The sequence below is a fragment of the Onychostruthus taczanowskii genome, unplaced genomic scaffold, assembly GCF_017590055.1.
Source record: "Onychostruthus taczanowskii isolate IOZ18803 unplaced genomic scaffold, ASM1759005v1 scaffold44, whole genome shotgun sequence".
Taxonomy (NCBI): Eukaryota; Metazoa; Chordata; class Aves; order Passeriformes; family Passeridae; genus Onychostruthus; species Onychostruthus taczanowskii.
This window is the reverse complement of record NW_024501903.1, coordinates 1223974-1240913: the sequence shown is the minus strand read 5'-3', so window position 1 is coordinate 1240913 and position 16940 is coordinate 1223974. Positions and strand designations below refer to the sequence as shown.

Genomic DNA, 16940 nt, shown 5'->3' with positions numbered 1-16940 from the left:
TTATCAGAGCAGGGCTGGCATAGAAGCATGCACAGCCACACTTGCACAAGTGTGATGTCCCCTGAAAATTATTTTTGAGCTGAGATTTTTTGATAATATCTCTAAAAACAGCAGTAATGCTTCTGCTCAACTCCTCTGGACTAGTGTGAATTTCATGTCCACTCCCCTAACAAAGGAGGGGTGGATGAAAGCTCAGAGTACCTAGATATAGGCAGGTTACAAACCCCTGAGACACACCACATCAGGCTGATAAATTGCTATGAAGACTAAAGTTCCATCCAATTTTCTCACAAGGATAAAACCCAGCAGGCACCTTCTGGCTGTGCTTCTTCTTCCCAAACACATCATTTAAAGATTCAGGGTGCATTACCAGGCTGCTTTATCTCTCTTAACCAATATTTAAATTTTTGTCTGAAGTTCTCCCTATCAAGGACCTAAGGGTAGAAAATCCTCATTAAAAAATAAAATAAACAAAATTATTTGAATATGGGACACAATCTGAAGAGACCTGCGTAAGAACTACCATATGTGAACATCCACTGCTAAATACAAGTTCTGAGGCACTGAAGACCATCCTGCTGATTTACACCTCAGAGTACCAGCTAATCCTCCAAGGCCAAAGACAAAGAGGATCTCACACTTGGGTTAGCCCTGCTTGACAAACCTGCACATATACTGGTATATACGTATTTAGTATATCTATAACCCACAGACACAGACTCCCACACTGAAGCAGGCTGATCAGCAGTATATATTACAGAGAACAGAAGGTCCTCATTAGGCAACTTGGCTTAATCCTTTGGAAATAGCAGAAAAATCAATAAGGCATTCATACCTGGATCTTTTCAGTGGTCCTAGTTCAATCCTTCTTGTGTGCAGAAAGCTTTCAATGGAGGCAAGTCCTCAACAGCCACTTATCCCCACATGCCTGCTTGGTGGTTTAGTGATTTTTCCAGCTAATCTATTTAGATGCTTCTGATGAAAAGGACTATGCTGCCAATAACCTTGTTTTTCCTTGATGACAATAAAGGAACATTATACAAGGATCTCAGATGTAGTGATCTATGGTCCATTCACCCAATTTATGGTCCTTTTAGTCTGGAGCCCTAAAATGCTAACAGTCCCACAGGGTTCTTGCTGCAGTACAATAGGGATCCCCATCTTGGAGTAATTATGTATTTTGGAGTATTCATCTGGCCTGGAGTCTAGAGGAAGGTCAAGACTCTGCTTCTGCTACTCAGGAGTCAATCTTTTAACCTTCAAAGTGTGGCTGTGGACTCTGCTGTCCTTGGTGTATTCTTGATTTCAAAGGGAAGTGATGGTTCTGGCTGGATCTTGATAAAAACGCTCAGCAAATCATGAGGAACACCAGAGTGCACCTCCACTTACCTGAAGATAAACCTCTGGGCTATATTATTAGTGACCCTTATCTTTTGTCTCGTGGTAGGGTCTGTGACATTAACATGGACCTTCTAACCCACTCATGCAAGTGGGATTCAGCCCAGAGCACCATGGCTGTGTACACCACTTGTGTAAGGCTGGTAGATTAAACAACAGCTGAAGACTATGTAGGATAAACCATGGCATCAAATGCTGCTGGACATTATCCTCAGACATGAATCCCATCTGTAGCATCTTACAATACTTCTGAAAAGCAGATTACCCAAAAGTATCAAGGTTCAATTTTTCAATTTTTCTCTCCTTTTGTTGTTGTTGTTTGTTTGTTTGTTTGTTAGTTTTTGGGTTTGGTTTGGTTTGGTTTGGTTTTTGTTCCTCAAGGATTTGACTCTCCTTGCATTCTGACCCCTCATCCTATGAACTACGCTTAGAGACAGGAGATCCCTTGACATTCTTTCTTGTTCAGGAAACACCCAAATAATTGCAACTTTCTGGCCAAACCATTGGCTAGCAAGGTGCAGCTGACCAGTAGATAAGATCATACAATCATAGGATAGCTTGGATTGGAAGGGACCTTTCAAGGTCATTTAGTCCAAACCACCTTGCAATGAGCATCCTCCTAGTAAAAAATTTCTTTCTTATATCTAGTCTGAATATATCCTGTTTTAGTTTCAAAATATTACCCTTTGTATTATTTCTACAGGATACCTGCTTCATGTAGTCAGTTTTTAGCATATATTTCTATTCTAAAGTAATTGCACATTTATTGCACGCAGTGATGTTGTGTACAGTTTAAACCATACCTTTTTGTATATATACAATTATTTATTAGCTATTTCTTTCTAATCTATTTATAACAGCAATAGTGTTATCAGTAGGGATTAGCATTTAGCTCTTTTTGGTTTAAAACTGTTGGAATTATATTTTCTTCTATTATACACAGTAAATCTTATTCCATATGACGCTTTATCCATGACAGGGCAGTTGTAGATTTGAGACCTTTCTAAAGCCCTGCCATTTGCTGAGCTTCTGGCCTCTTACAAGTCCTTGATGTTTATTTGGTCTCTGAGAAGCCCATTATGTTATAATGAATTTGCACCCACCAACAGATGGTGGCCCAGAACCTGGGCTGGATGAACTCTTGAAATATTGCAGCAAAAGATCCACTTCAACTCCACCATTTAACATTTCTGCTTTGGCTGACACAAAATGATGCTAAGTGAAAAGTCATGCCTTGGTGAGCAGGGTTGCTAACTCCTCTTTTTTTTCTGTTTCACAGCCACAACTGGCCAGATGTACTGACCAGGAAATTGAAATCTGTCCTGAGGGACACAAGGAGGACACTAAGAAAAGCAAACTTTAAAGAGCTGGGAAGCATGAAGGATGCTGGAATAAGCTTTGGAGAGGACGAAATCTGAGAAGAACATGGCAAAGAACTAGTAAGATCAGGAGTGACACCTTGAAGACAATCCTACAGAACTCACACTCTGCATTTAGTTCCCAGCCAGCCCAAAGCAGAATAATTAATGAAGCCTCTTAGATCTTGCAGAGGATGAACCTGAGCAGGCAGATGAATCCTGACCATCATCTCTGGTGAAACTGGCACTGTGTCAGACTGTATATGTGTGTGCTTTTGGGAGGGGTGCACTGGGGAGGAAAGTGAGGGTGATGATGATGATGGCAGTTCCTGCTCTTCATGAGCAACCGTCACAAGGATGAACTCAAAGAATATTTTAGCTAGGTCTGCATGGCAGCACTAACAAGTCCAGCTGCCCCTGGGCCTGGATACAAACAATAATGCCAAGTGCTAGAATGGTTCAACTGTTTTATGTTAAGTGGTTGTTTTCCTGTTGTTATTGTGGGAAGGTCTGGTTTTATGAAAATGGGTGCAATTGAGAAAAAAATGTTTTGGACAACAACAAAGAATATTCTTACTCCCCCACAGAAATTTTGAATCAAAATGTTCTGTTTCTGTATGTCAACTTAAGCTGAAATATTTTCTTTCAAATTGACATTTCAGCTGGAAATGCCAATTTAATGCTATTTTCAAAATGAAATAACAGTTTTGAATTGAAACAGTTTGGTATGAATCAATATTTACTTCAAATGCCAAAATGAGATTCTGCTCAAAATGTCAAAATATGTCATATTCGCAAATCCTGATCTAAATTGCAAGAATTTATTTTTTTTTTGCTTTATACACACACATATACAGGATATCTCAAACTTGTTATGTGTTTCATCCCAAAGCCAGATATAAATGGAATGCCAAGATATTGCAAAACTGAGATGCAGTTCTGTTAGCTGAGTAGTACCAATAAAATATGACCTTTTTTCCTGCGAAAGTGAGGCTGAGGGAGTGAAGAGAGCATAATTAAAGCAGTGCAAAGCCTAAAACCCATCACTCTTTTCCTTTCCAATCTCCAAGTGGTCTCTAAGGCACTTGTCTATAAAGTAAGCTTCCCTGTGGGCAAAAAGTTTTCTGTAAAGTGTCAACATTTGGCCTGTAGGCACTTCCACCAGAGCACACTTCCTCAAAGTCCAATAATTTTGGTGTTGGGCCCTTCTTCTTCCAAGTTTTTTACTGCTGTTCAACATCTGGCTCCTAACAACCTTCTGGGCTGAAGAGAGGAGCAGGTATGGTAATGTAACCAATATTACCACCAGAAGGTGTTAACTGAGAACACTGAGACCTTTCTCAAGCTCAGTTTGAACTCTTCTCATCCGACCAATCAAAACAGATTTTTACCATTCAGATAATAAATAGGAATCAACAAACACTTGGCAAACTTTCATTAGATGTTGAAAATATTATTATGAAATAAAGTGAGTCTGACTCCACGGAGTTAAAGAACACAGTATTTTCACAACTAATTTAGTGTATCGAGTATAAAACATACACTGTCAAAGAAAGATCTGTTTGAAGTATAAACATCTAAAAAGCAAAAACAGAAGGAAAATTCATTAATGCTCTTTAATAATGAGCTTTTACTCTGTGGCACCTGGTTTTGTAAAAGAAGCTTTTGCTTTTTTAGTGGTGAGTTAATATTCCCTGTGGGAGAAGTTGGCCCTTGAAGGACGCCTGTCAAAAGGCTCATACAACACTCAAGCTGTCAAACGGGGATTAGGAAAGCCTTCACTTTCTGCTCTGTGCCCACCTTCTCTTTGAAAATTCCTCAGAAAAACATCCTATGGAAGAGACATGGGGCAGGTAATTCTGACACAATACACCTCAAAGTACATTTCCAGAGGAGAATGTTAGCTGGATTGGTCTGTGCAAACATGAGTTTAAAATCAAACAACTTCCACATAATTCATGTATTTTCCATTATTTTCCCATATAAAAAAACCCTCATCTATCTTTGCTGTCCTGTTACATAGCAGAGTGGGTTATATCAACCTGAATTTTCCATGAAAATGATTGAAACAAGATTTCAACCCACACTTCTGCACAGTTTTAAATTCTTTCTTCAGCCTGTAGTCTTCTAGAATAAACAACATTCTTTGAATTCCTTTTAAAAATTAAGATAGTAAATCTGTGGGAAAGGGTAGCAGAGAAGCAGAGTTCTAGTCACTGACAACTTTAGTAATCCCAGGGTAATTCATTATTCTCTTTGAAGTTAGGGGTAATTTGTCCTCTTAATTTCAACAGGAAGAGGCCAAGGACTCATCCCTGAGCATGATTACCTCTGCTGTTAGAAATATAAAACCCATATTTATATTTTCTTGGTATTGTTCTGTTTAGATAGATTTAAGTTCACTTATGAGATTTCTTCCCATACTGTATCGTTTTTTTTTATTATGACTTTGCTCCTAAAACTAGTGTTACAATGTCGTAATGAGGAAGATGTGGGCTGGAAGCAGCAAATGGAAATTTTTGTAACTCCACATCAGACTTCTCGTGTGATTGTGGACAAAGCACTTGGTGGATTCTTGGATAGGGAAGCATGCATTGTAGTAACCATTATCAACAGGAACTTACCATATAATTGCTAGAAGTTTTACCACTAATGTTATAGAGTGAATTTTAATGTAATCATGCAAACCCACTGAGAGCTGTAGATGTATTTGCATACAACAAACAGTATCTGAATATAGTTTGTATTTCATGCAGTATTTTTAGCAGTCAATTTATAGCATATGACAATAAAGATCCTTGAAGACCTATTGCTTCTACTGAAAATCTTATCTGAGTTTGCATGTTTACCTTCAGCTGACCTAGCTTACTTTCATCTCCCTGTGAAGATAAGGCACCTATGGAGACCCCCTTTCATATATTCACTGGATTATACAGTATCTAAAAGCAGGTCTCAAGACACACAAGCCAGTGGCAGGACCATCAGGCAGAGAAGGTGTGAGATGCATAAAATCCAAGGAAGATGTGGAGCAGCCACAGCATGGATGAGTGCCCAAACAGCAACAGCGGCCCAAATCTGGGAAAATTTCCAGTGATAGAGCATGTTAATGTGAGGAGGGGTCAATACCACTCCCCACAGCACATTTCTCATTAAAAAATGTAAAGATGCTCCTCTGGGGTTTGGCAATACAGCCATGTGAATGCAGGGGTAGAGCTGAGGGTAAGTAATCCCAGGATAATTCTATGATTCTGTGATTCCATCCTCACTCCAGCAATGAATCTGTGAAATAGATTCATGAGAAACATCACATAGGCTGGCTCCTTTAAATCCATGCAATGGACATGGTCTGGCAAGGTCCTGTGCAGAGGCAGACTCTTACCCACCTTTACCCACCCACTCACACACAGTGCCCATCAGAAGGATGCATCACTGGCGAAGGTGGGCTAAGGGTTACCTGATGCTGTAGCCACGCATCCTTTCATTCCCCTTTCGCCATGCCTGAAAGGCCCAGCATGGCACTCATCACCAGCTTCATCTGTGTTAAAAATAATGGCTTGAGTCACAGAATCATTTAGGTTGGAAAAGACCTCTAATGTCATCAAACCCACCCATTAACCCAACACTGTCAAATCCACCATTGAACCACATCCCCAAGAGCCACATCTACATGTCTTTTAAACACCTCCAGGGATGAGGACTCCACCACTTCCCTGTTCTAATGCTTCCCAATCCTTTCAATGAAGCAATTATTTCCTAGTGCCCTATCTGAACCTCTCCTAGGGCAACTTGAGACCATTTACTCTTGTCCTGTTTCCTTTTATCTGGGAGAAAAGGCTAACCCCCAGCCAGATACAACCTCCTTTGAAGCAGTTGTAGAGAGAGATCAGAATAAAAGAATACATGGGAGAAGGCAGAGAAACTACAGCTCATCATGCACAACATGAAGCTGTGTGAAATGGTGGAGTTAGAGAAAGCTCTTACAGGTAAAACCCTGCCTGATGAAGAGCTATAGGATTGCTAGGGCAGTTGTAGGATACAGAGAGTTTTATGTACAGGGAGGTTGGGTTAGCACATGGAGTTGAAACAGACCTCCCAAAATGAAGAGAGATGTTGCACTAAGGATTATTTCCAGACCCTGAGGGTGATTGCAATCCTCTCCTCCAGCCTCCTGCAGCTGCAGTGTGAGCAGCAACACAAAGTGCTCCTAGGCCAGCAACTGCTGAGACAGGTAAGCAAGGGGAGCTTTTCTGTATTTGTCCCACACTAGGGTACTCCTCCAGCCTTTCTAAAATGACCACAGCAGAGAGTTCTCTGAAGCAATTGAAACAGAATCCATATTCTGTGCAGTGCAAGAAGCACACAATGCTTTTCCTTTGATGCTCCTTACTTTACAGCTGTTGTTATTAAATTTCCTTCACCAACTTTTTCCTCATTTACTTTCTCACAATTCTTCCCAAGCTGGATTTCATTGTATTTGCAGATGTCAGCATCCCATGGTTCTCCTTCCCTCCCTGAGCATCCCTAAATCCTGCTGAACAGCACAGGACCCAGTGGAGAGACTGTGAGGACCACCCACAAAAGTTGTCACATGATACATCCTGATAATGCAATTCTCTGCTTTACTTCCTGACTCCACACCTGTCCTGACCCATGACATTTCCCCTTTGCTTTGTCCTTGGAGCAAAGTGTCATCCTTCCCTGCACAGGACCTGTTCAGTCAAGAAAATTTTACCTGATTCTCTTTTATTGACTGCTTTCACTGGGCTGTTCAAGGCACATTACAATTCCTTTATTGAGAGGAATTAACCCTCCTTTTGCCATTTTCTGTTCTCACCTTGGGGCTGTCCAGGAGCCAGACTTGATAGCACAGACTTCAGACACACTTAAAAAAAAAACAGATGATGAAAGTAAATACATTCATTGTCACAAATCTAGGTGTCTGAAACATGTTCATTAACATACAGAGAAGCTCTGGAAAAACTGATCTGGAGCCAAGGACCAATGCTGAAATATGTTATACCCACATAGGCCAATGCCCAGACAAAAACGGCAAAACCATGCATGTAATCCCAGTTGGTCTTAGTTGGTCTTGAACAGAAGACATTTCTTAAGTGCTGGAGCCTTCTTATTTTCTATTGTTGTTTAAATTGGAAACATTCTGCAGTTTTCAAGTGGAAAATGGCCTGTTTTTCAGAGTTGCTTTGCCAGACACCTCAGCTGCCCATCTGCTGGGCTATTGCAGTCACTGATTCCAAAGCAACCCTGGAGGCAGATGTCTCTACTCCAATCTCTACATACAATTTCCTGCTTTATTTTTTTTTTTTTTTCATTCAAAAGCTGGAACTGAAATAGCATTTCAAAATATTAAAGTCCTGCAGGAAAGCAACTTTTCTCCACACTAGTCAGAAACACAAGGGCAGGAAGAGTAGGCAGCAAAAAGACTCTGCAAGACTAAATGTCTGGCCTTGAGGTCTTTTCTCAACAGAAGAAATGCACTGTCCAAACATCACACAATAATATCTGATGGCAGATGTGCTGCGATTAACTTTATGCTTTAATGCATTTTGTGACTCAGGGTTGTTTGGCACAAAAAAGCATGACAGGAGCACAGCATTCCTTTCCACTCCTTGTTTTGAGCTCTCTGTGATATCTTGGCACTGTGTCCCAAGAACACTGTGTGGAAATAAAGCTTTTGTTTAACCCACTTGTGTGGGATCCCTGAGGAGGTGACTGCCTGCCCAGCCAAATCTGTAACTCTAAGCTCCCCAAACACCATCAGCAAATAGAAAGCACTGGAGGGAACAACTGCAGGTTGTTATCCAAATAAGGTGCCAAAGTTTATTCATGGATTCAAAGTAGATTCAAAGTTAATTCAAAGTTTATTCATTTATTCATGTCATCAAGGTTTCTCTGCCTGACTGCATCTGTCAGGACTGCAAAACAAAAGGCAAATATAACCTGATACTCATGATGGGTCCAAGAATTTGGTCCAATCTGCAGGGTGATCCAGTGAGCTCCATTTCTCAATCTATGGTGGAATCAGCCTGAAAACTTTCTCCTCTCTATCCCTGTACTTTTGTCCTTGTGTTTCATACTGGGATGTGTACAGACTGTCCAACACTGGTGTGTGGAGAGGAACCAGCCAGCAGAAGGTGAGCAGGTGGAAAGGAACAGAGTGAAGAATCTCCCCAGATGGGGAGTCCTCCAGCCCTGGTGGAACAATAGTCTTCATATCCTGCAAGATCTCCAACAAATCATTTCCCATATCTGGAATAATAGGAGGCCTGAGCATTGAGAAGAACCAGCTTTGCATTGTCTATATAGATTTCGGTTAAGTGTTTGGCACTGTTTCCCAGAGCATTCCCCTGGAGAAACTCCACTCATGGCTTGGACAGGTGTGCTCTTTGTGTGGAAAACTAGCTGGGTGACTGAGCCCAGAGTGTGGTGGTGAATGGAGTTAAATCCACTTGGTATTTGCTCAGTATTGTAGCCAGTCCTGCTTAATATCTATATCAATGTTCAGGAAAAGAGGATGGAGGGCACCCCCAGTAAATTCACAGATGACACCAAGTTGGGTGGGAGTGTGGATCTGCTGGAGGGCAGGAGGATCTGGACAGGCTGGATCAATGAGCTGAGGCCAATTGTTTGAGGTTTAACTAGGCCAAGTGCCGGGTTCTGAATTTTCATTGCAGCAATCCCAGACAGTGCTGAAGGCTGGGGGAGGAATGATGGAAAACTGCTCAGCAAAAATGGATCTGGAGGGGCTGTGGCCACATGCCTGGGGAGCCTGTGACTATGGACATCATACCCATGCTGCCTAATGCTACAGGGACCCAGAAACACAGTGTGCCCATCCCTGCACATGGCTTCAAAACAAATTCCATGCCATATCTGTAATCAGGATAACAATCTGTAGAAGGGGTTGCAGATCTCAATGACTCCAAGAACTGAAGGCTGTCCTCCCTTCCCCTGAGGGGAAATCTCTGGTTTCACTTGCAATCACTGAATGCTGAATTAAGGTGTTGATGGGAAGTTCTTCTGTTTCACTTCCCTCTGGGCATAGACAAAGCCCATCAATGTGAATATCACCTTTGCTGCCCTTCCCACTGCAACTGGTCATCCAAAGAGACAATGCTGGAACACTGTGTTCAGCCAATACCTCTAATATTTGTGTGAGTCCTGAAAGCTGTAGTGCTAAATGCATTTATTCTCACTCTCTAGTGCCCAGGTGCTGGAGTTTTCCAGGAGTTGTGAAAGGCTGCATGGCAAATCCTTCTGCTCTTTGCAGTTAAAAGGGAAAATGAGTGGAAATATGATGTTGAATCCTTGCTAAACCCCAAAAAAACTTCACCAAGGGTGAAGGAGTACTGAGATTAGCTCAGCTGGTTAGTGCATGGTGCTAAAAATGCCAGGGCTGTGGATTTAATCCCTGAGTCATACTCAAGGACTTTTGTATCCTTTTCTACTCTGAATAGTTCGTGATTCTGTGAGTATGTATCTTCCAAGTTTTCGCCAGTCTCTCTGTGGCTTCCTGCTATGCCAGATTGCCATTGTGTAGGGAAAGGACCATTCATGCTGCAGCAGTTATCATTTTTGCTGTCTCTTATTTGCTGTAAGAACTGGTCCTGGAAAAACCTTTTGTTCTTGATTTTTGTACAGCTCACCCAGTTTCTGTAGAGTTTATTTATGGAGAGGAAAAGACCTTGCTGATCTCTCAAGCTGAGGCAAATATTTCACTACAACTCATATCCTTGTCATTTTGAAATATTTCAACTAAACTAAATTTTAACACAATCACAGGAAAATCTTCATCATTAAAAAGACCAACCACAGCCAATGAGTACTGATCACATCTTTAAAATTCAAATTCAAGGTTCAATTCAGAAGTAAGCATTTTAAGCTGTATATACCAATGCATTTGTGCCTCCATGTACATACAAATGTGTATATATAAATATATTTGTATGCTTTCAACTAAGCAGCACCCATTCACCACCAGAGGGCAGGCACAGAATATGAAAATTAATTGTCCTGTGCTTCCCTGCGCCCATCAATGAACAAATTGCTCAGTGGGCAGAGGGATATCACCACAGCGTTTTCTTTTACCATCTCCAATGACTTTCTTTTCACAGAATCACAGAATCATAGAATAGTTGGGGCTGGAAGGGACCATTCAAGCTCATCCAGTCCACTCATCCTGCAATGAGTGGGGACACATTCAACTGCATCTGGTGGCTCAGGGCCTTGTTGAGACTGGCCTTGAATGTCTGCAGGGATGGGGTATCCACCACCTCTCTGGGCAACCTGTGAGAGTGTTTCACCACCCTCACTGCAAAAAGCCTCTTCCTACTATCTAAACCAACCACTTTTTAGTTTTAAACTATTACCACTTGTTCTATTGCAACAGGCCCTGCTAAAACATTTTTGTCCTGAATCTCAACCCTTACAACAACCTCGAATTTCACAGTGTGATGGATAGTTTTTGTTTTGTTTGTCTGCCTGAGATCTAAGTCTAGCAATGTTGATATGAACCAGAGTGTCCACTCTCACAGTCCTGAGTCGTAGGAGCTTTTGGAAAGCTGCAAAGAGCAAAGAAGAGCTTCTCTTTTCACTCATGCTATGGAGAGGATAAAAATACATAAGCCTTGGTGCCAGAAAGCATATCCTTAAAAGCATGTACCTCCAACCAGGAGGTGGCTATGATATGGCACAGGCAGACCTTTTGTATTATGGGTCATAAGATCCATGAGGATCATTGTCTAAAACCCAGTGCCTTCAACGTGAGGAGGAAAAGGGGTGGACGATCTTATCCAGAAGCTTTATCCCAGTTTCATAACAAAGATCTTTACAATTGTGTACAAGGAGATGAAAATGTATGGGCATACAGAGGCCCCTCAGGGCAGGAATCAATGGGATTCAATGGGATGGTGGATGTCAGACCCTCAAAACAACAACAGAATGGCAGAACCACTTATAGTGTTTGTAGCACATCCTACAGTACCATCCCCAAGTGGCTTCACTCGAGGAAACCTGGAAAGTATTTTAAGGGATTGCTATGTCCAGCCTAGGCTTGGAAGTTGTGACTTACTCCAGCAGGATGTATACTCACAACCATCAGAATAAACCAGTTTTCTGTTTCCTGATGACAAGAGGGATTCATTTCCCTTAATTCTGAATCTGCTGTAGTCACGCACCAGTCCCTTCATCTTCACAAGAGAAAGTCAGAGCTTGTGGAGGTGACTCATCTGCTGGACAATTAGATGAATCATGAGCAAAACAGGCTTTCATTTCCCTCCCTGAGCTGTGGAGGATATCAAGATCAGTGGCTCATTTAATAGGTCCCAGCCTTGCAGCTGTCTACATTTGATTGAATACAGCTCATCTTTTTCACCTGTGACATCATTCTAGAATTACAAATTTTATGAGAAAAAGGAGACCAGGAGTTTGCTCAGCTCTTCAATGCCATCACTACTTTCACCTGGGCTTGGCAGGGGGCAGGTGGTACATTTTTGAGCATAATTGTGCTTCTGTGCTGCCTATATTTCACCATTCAGTGCAGTAAACTTTCTGGATATGTAGCCCATGCACTGGATTAAAAGTTTTATCTGAGGTGTACCCCTGTTCTAAAACCTGGAAGGAGATGCTCAGAAGAAAATTATGCTAACAGTGTTTTGAACAATCAAACTGATAGATGAGCAGGATTTTTTTACCTTCAGATTGTTGCCTTATGTCTGCTTTCTGTCTCCAATGAAATGATTTCAATATCCCCCCAAGTCTCCTTGCTTCATCATTTGTTTCAGAACAGTTGTTAAATGGTACAGGTACCTTTCTCCTCCAGCAGTAGGTTCCACCTAAAACACTTCACACAGGAACTCTCATGATGTATGGTTGTAGCTCAGCAAGAACCCTGAAGGAATTAAGTAAGGGTTTCAATATTTTTTCTCCTTAAAAGAAAAAAAAAAAAAAAAGTCCAAAAAGTCCAAAATACATGATTGGGGGTGGGAGATAGATTATTCAAGAAAAGCCAACACACTGAGCGGTAAGGAAAGACATGTTGGAAATAACCCAGAATCCCACTGTGGGCTATAAAAAAACCCCATGATTTCAGTAAGTGATGACGTAGTGATGGATCAGAGGGCTGTGGGAAGGATCAAAGGGTGTAAGGAACATGACAAAAATAGAGCATTTCTAACTCATTTCTTCTCTCCCTATGATTCCAACTTTCTTTCTTTCTTTTTTTTTTTTTTTTTTTTTTGGCAATTGCCTAAAAAACAGCTTAGAAGGGGCAAAGCACAATGTAGCTCATACTCTCCAGTAACTGTTGTGAAATACTTCTCTGCAGGAGCTGAAAATTACCTGTATCATGATCAGCTCAAGGCTTTATAGATATAATGCCAGTAATCCATTCACGATAGCTTCATTGCAGTAAAACACCACCTATCCATAGAAAACACAGTAAAGAGGTGGAAAGAAGGGACAATGAAAAGGGAAAACTCATTGTTTAAATGATGGTTGACAAATAAGAGTCATTTTTGTAAGGTCTGATTCAATAGTAGGGAGTGAAAATGCGGGGGAGAGGGACCAACTTTCTTCATTTTACCAATCAAAAGAAAACAAGAGGAAGAAGGAAGAATGGATGCTATTACACACTTTAAATTAAGCAGGAGAGTTAGAGAGAAACATGATCTTTAGCCCCATTAGCACAGAAGACAGAGCAAACTGTTCTTCAGCTTGTTCCACACCACTTGATTCAATGATCCTTCTGTAGTTGCAGTGGTAGAGCAGAGATATAGGAAATATTTGCAAGAGAAACCACATCAATCTCCTTTGGTTTGCATTTCAAGATAAATCAGATTTGTCACATGCAGCACAGTTCCCTGAACCTGTTGATAAAGCTTTGGGATGTTTCAAGCACATGCCGGAAGATGCAGAGAAGTTAGCAGAGGGCAGGAAACACCCAGGGACACCTCAAAAATCAGGGTAGGATGCAGTCTCCCTTCAATCATTGGAGCAGAGCAGGTGCAAGGCAAAAAGTTTCTGCCATTATTTCTGTCTTCTTGAGATGGTCAGCTATTGACTTTGCTTGCAAACCATAGTTCAACTCACTGAAGGGTGGTGCACGTCTGAGGACGTGCAGGTTGGAAAAATAAGACAGAGTAGCCTGGAGATCTTTTTGGCTCCCCATAATATAAACACAAATTCCATTTGCATCATTTCAAACCACCACCCCCCCCCTTTGAAAAGTCACTCTCTGCAGCTCCTGTCTTATCAGTTTACCTGTCTGGGAATTTTTCTCACATGGTTTCCCTCTCTTTTTTCTCTTACTGCCTCACTGCCATGACCCCCAGCAGCCCCCCTCATCAGACACTGTTTTCTCTCAAGTTATTTGTGCTGTCTCCTCTCATAAGGCTCTGCAGAAGACCCTTATCACCAAAGTCACCCCATCTATATCCTGTGGTGATACCTGCTTATGCTGGGAATCTCTACCATATCTGCGACTCCGAGTGATGTACAACATCTCCCAAGGGTTCCATGAATGTCTTTTTGCAGCATTATGTGTGTTTTGCTTTCTTGCTCAGTTTTCTGGCACTGCCTGTCTAGGCTTCAAGCAGTGTTTGAGGACCCTGGCACCCAAGAGTAATCAGATGAGCCAGGACTTTGTTGATCCTTCAGATCACTGCGTCACAACATGGTTGCAGCTAACTCCTTCACAGCTGGCCACATCTGGTTTGGTAAGTGGGGAGCATCCCGTGGGAACTGGACATCCATTTTTACCATGCCATCTGGACCTGAGGAGGGTTATGGTTGGTACCAAAGGGGACTGACAAAAATCTAGTCTGGGGAAATGCCAAGAGCAACATCTTCTTTGAGCTCAGCTGAAATCACAGCTCCTGAGATCTGCAGGTGCCATGTGATGAGGGCTGAGATGGGACAGGAATCACAGCTGACCTGGCAACCAGGACAACTTCACTGTTCAGCTCATCAGCTGCATTGGCACTGGTGTGTGAAGCATCATCCCAGCAACAAAGTTCCCCCAACAACAGCAGCAGAAACAGAAAAACAGTGGTTAGCACAAAGCTCTTGGAACCCTTGTTCCTCATGTATTTTTTAAAAAAGAAGAGGCTACAATCAGGCCCAGAAGAAATGGAGCATAAATATCAAACTTTGTTCAGGCTGAGAAAATAGAATTTATAATTAAAGATAGGCATCTTGTTGACAAGATATTATTTATTTTAACTGTGAAGTGGGCACATAGTCAACTTCTAATCTTCTGCAAGTTATTAAAACCAGCCAGTTCTCTTCCTGGCTGTTTTGTTGTGGTTTTGGGGGTTTTATTTAGTGTAATTTCTAAAAAAGCAACTGGGCTAACAACAGCTCAAGATAAAGATGCTTATGCTGGCAGAGATGTCTTGGAGGATCTCAGTAGCTGGGAATTTTTCTTTCTGTTCATACACTCCTGCTTGTCTCCATGCCAGCCCCACCAACCCAGCCTGTTACCCTCTCCCACGGAAGAGTGGGAATTCTGTGACAGTTAGAAAGGAAGGAGAGGGCCCAAGGTTGACTTTGTGTGACCAGAACTGACCTGTGGCTTTTTCTTCCAAGTGGGATTTGTTGCCACATCCTGCTGTCTCGGTGTGGAGGCGTGTAGGATTTCTGCATGGCAGATACCAGCAGGGATTATCGCAGGATTGGTGCTTGTAAGCAGTTTTGTGGTAAGATCCTACAAGTTTTGAGGGTGTGGTGTCCCTCCTGGTATCCTCAGATTTTTTCATGGGATATGCTTGCGTTCATCGATGCTGTCAGATAAGCCAGTTTCCCTGTGTCAATACCACTGAGGGTTAGCTCACCCAAGGGCACCCTTTCCCACAAAACCAGCTTGTTCCCTCCAAGATGAGTGCAGTTCTGTGGTTTCCTTCAGGGCCTGCATCAGGTTTGGTTGTTTCTGCTCCACACAGTCCTCTCACACTATTCCACAGCAGATTTGGACACTGTCCCCACAATATTCAAGGTATTCTCAAAGAAAGCTAGCAGTGAAACAAATTCAGGGCTGTAGGGGAACAATCCGGAGCCAGATATCTGAGTGCTACACACTGGGAAATAGTAAACTTGCTCTAGAGAAGGTGCATGTCTCTATAGATCCAGCCAGGGATCACTCTCTGGGAGAGATATCTTTACTGGGAGAGATAAAACTGGAGAAGCATCAGCACTCAGGCGTCACTGGGTATCAACCATTGGTTGACCCAAGTTTCTGCAGCCCACACACCAGAGACAGACATCTAGCAACAGCAGCATCTGTGTGAATAATTTCTTCTGCTTCCATGCAAACCTGAAACTCATCATCAGGAGACTTCCTATCCTTTCTGCGACAGGCCATTTTCCTTTGGCTAGCCATGCACCACCTGGATAATACAACTGGACCCACATCTCTGAGCAGCATGAATGCAGCCGTCCTCCAGGCTTGGCTGCTGTGACATCGAGTTGGTCACCAGGCTGCCCTGGTGTGATTACAGGAGGGGTGACAATATCTGCTTGATGACATCCCTCTGTCAGTCCCAGCAAAATAAGACAGCATGGACTGTGAGGGGAGGTGCAGCTTGGATGAGAGATGGACATCAAGCCATCAGTGTCCAGCTGATGCCAAACCAAACAGCACCACCATAGTCATGAGGCACAGTGCCACAAGATACAGCTATAATGGACTTCTGCTTGAGGCCCAGCACAGGGTCACTGGGGCTTTCAGACCAAGTGCTCACTCACTGATACTGTGCTGCATTTTTTGGACCACCTCTGTTCCATATAAGTGTTATTCTGAGATCCTCAATAAGGCTTTGAAGCTGCTGTACACAAGCAAACTCCTCCAGATCTGCTTCTGTTGCCAAGTCAAGTCAATGAGAAGTAGTTCTCCTACTAATTGTTAAACCATTTGGCCTTTAAAAATATGGAAAATAAAGAGAAGCTCAGAGGACAAACACACTTTAAAACAGTTACAGAGGTATGAATTCACATACTTGTGGGAGCTGGGAATACATAAGGGATCGTGATTGCAAAGGAATGAATTCACAAACTGGTCCATGGGGAGTATTTTTTTTCCCTGTGACTTCAAACTTCTCTCGGAGCTCACAGAGTTTTAGTCAGCTGGCATGCAAGAGAGGTATGACTTCCCTAAGTAAACTCTTCCTCGAC

At 42.2% G+C, this 16940-nt stretch overlaps 1 protein-coding gene across 1 annotated transcript in view; it reads left to right on the top strand.

The window, feature by feature from the left end:
• Positions 1-2816, top strand: part of GUCY2F (guanylate cyclase 2F, retinal) — a 37745-nt gene extending 34929 nt beyond the window's left edge. The window contains exon 18 of the mRNA XM_041414078.1: positions 2678-2816. Within this exon, the coding sequence (XP_041270012.1) occupies positions 2678-2816 (139 nt within the window). The remainder of the gene's footprint in view (positions 1-2677) is intronic.
• The last annotated feature ends 14124 nt before the right edge of the window (positions 2817-16940 follow it).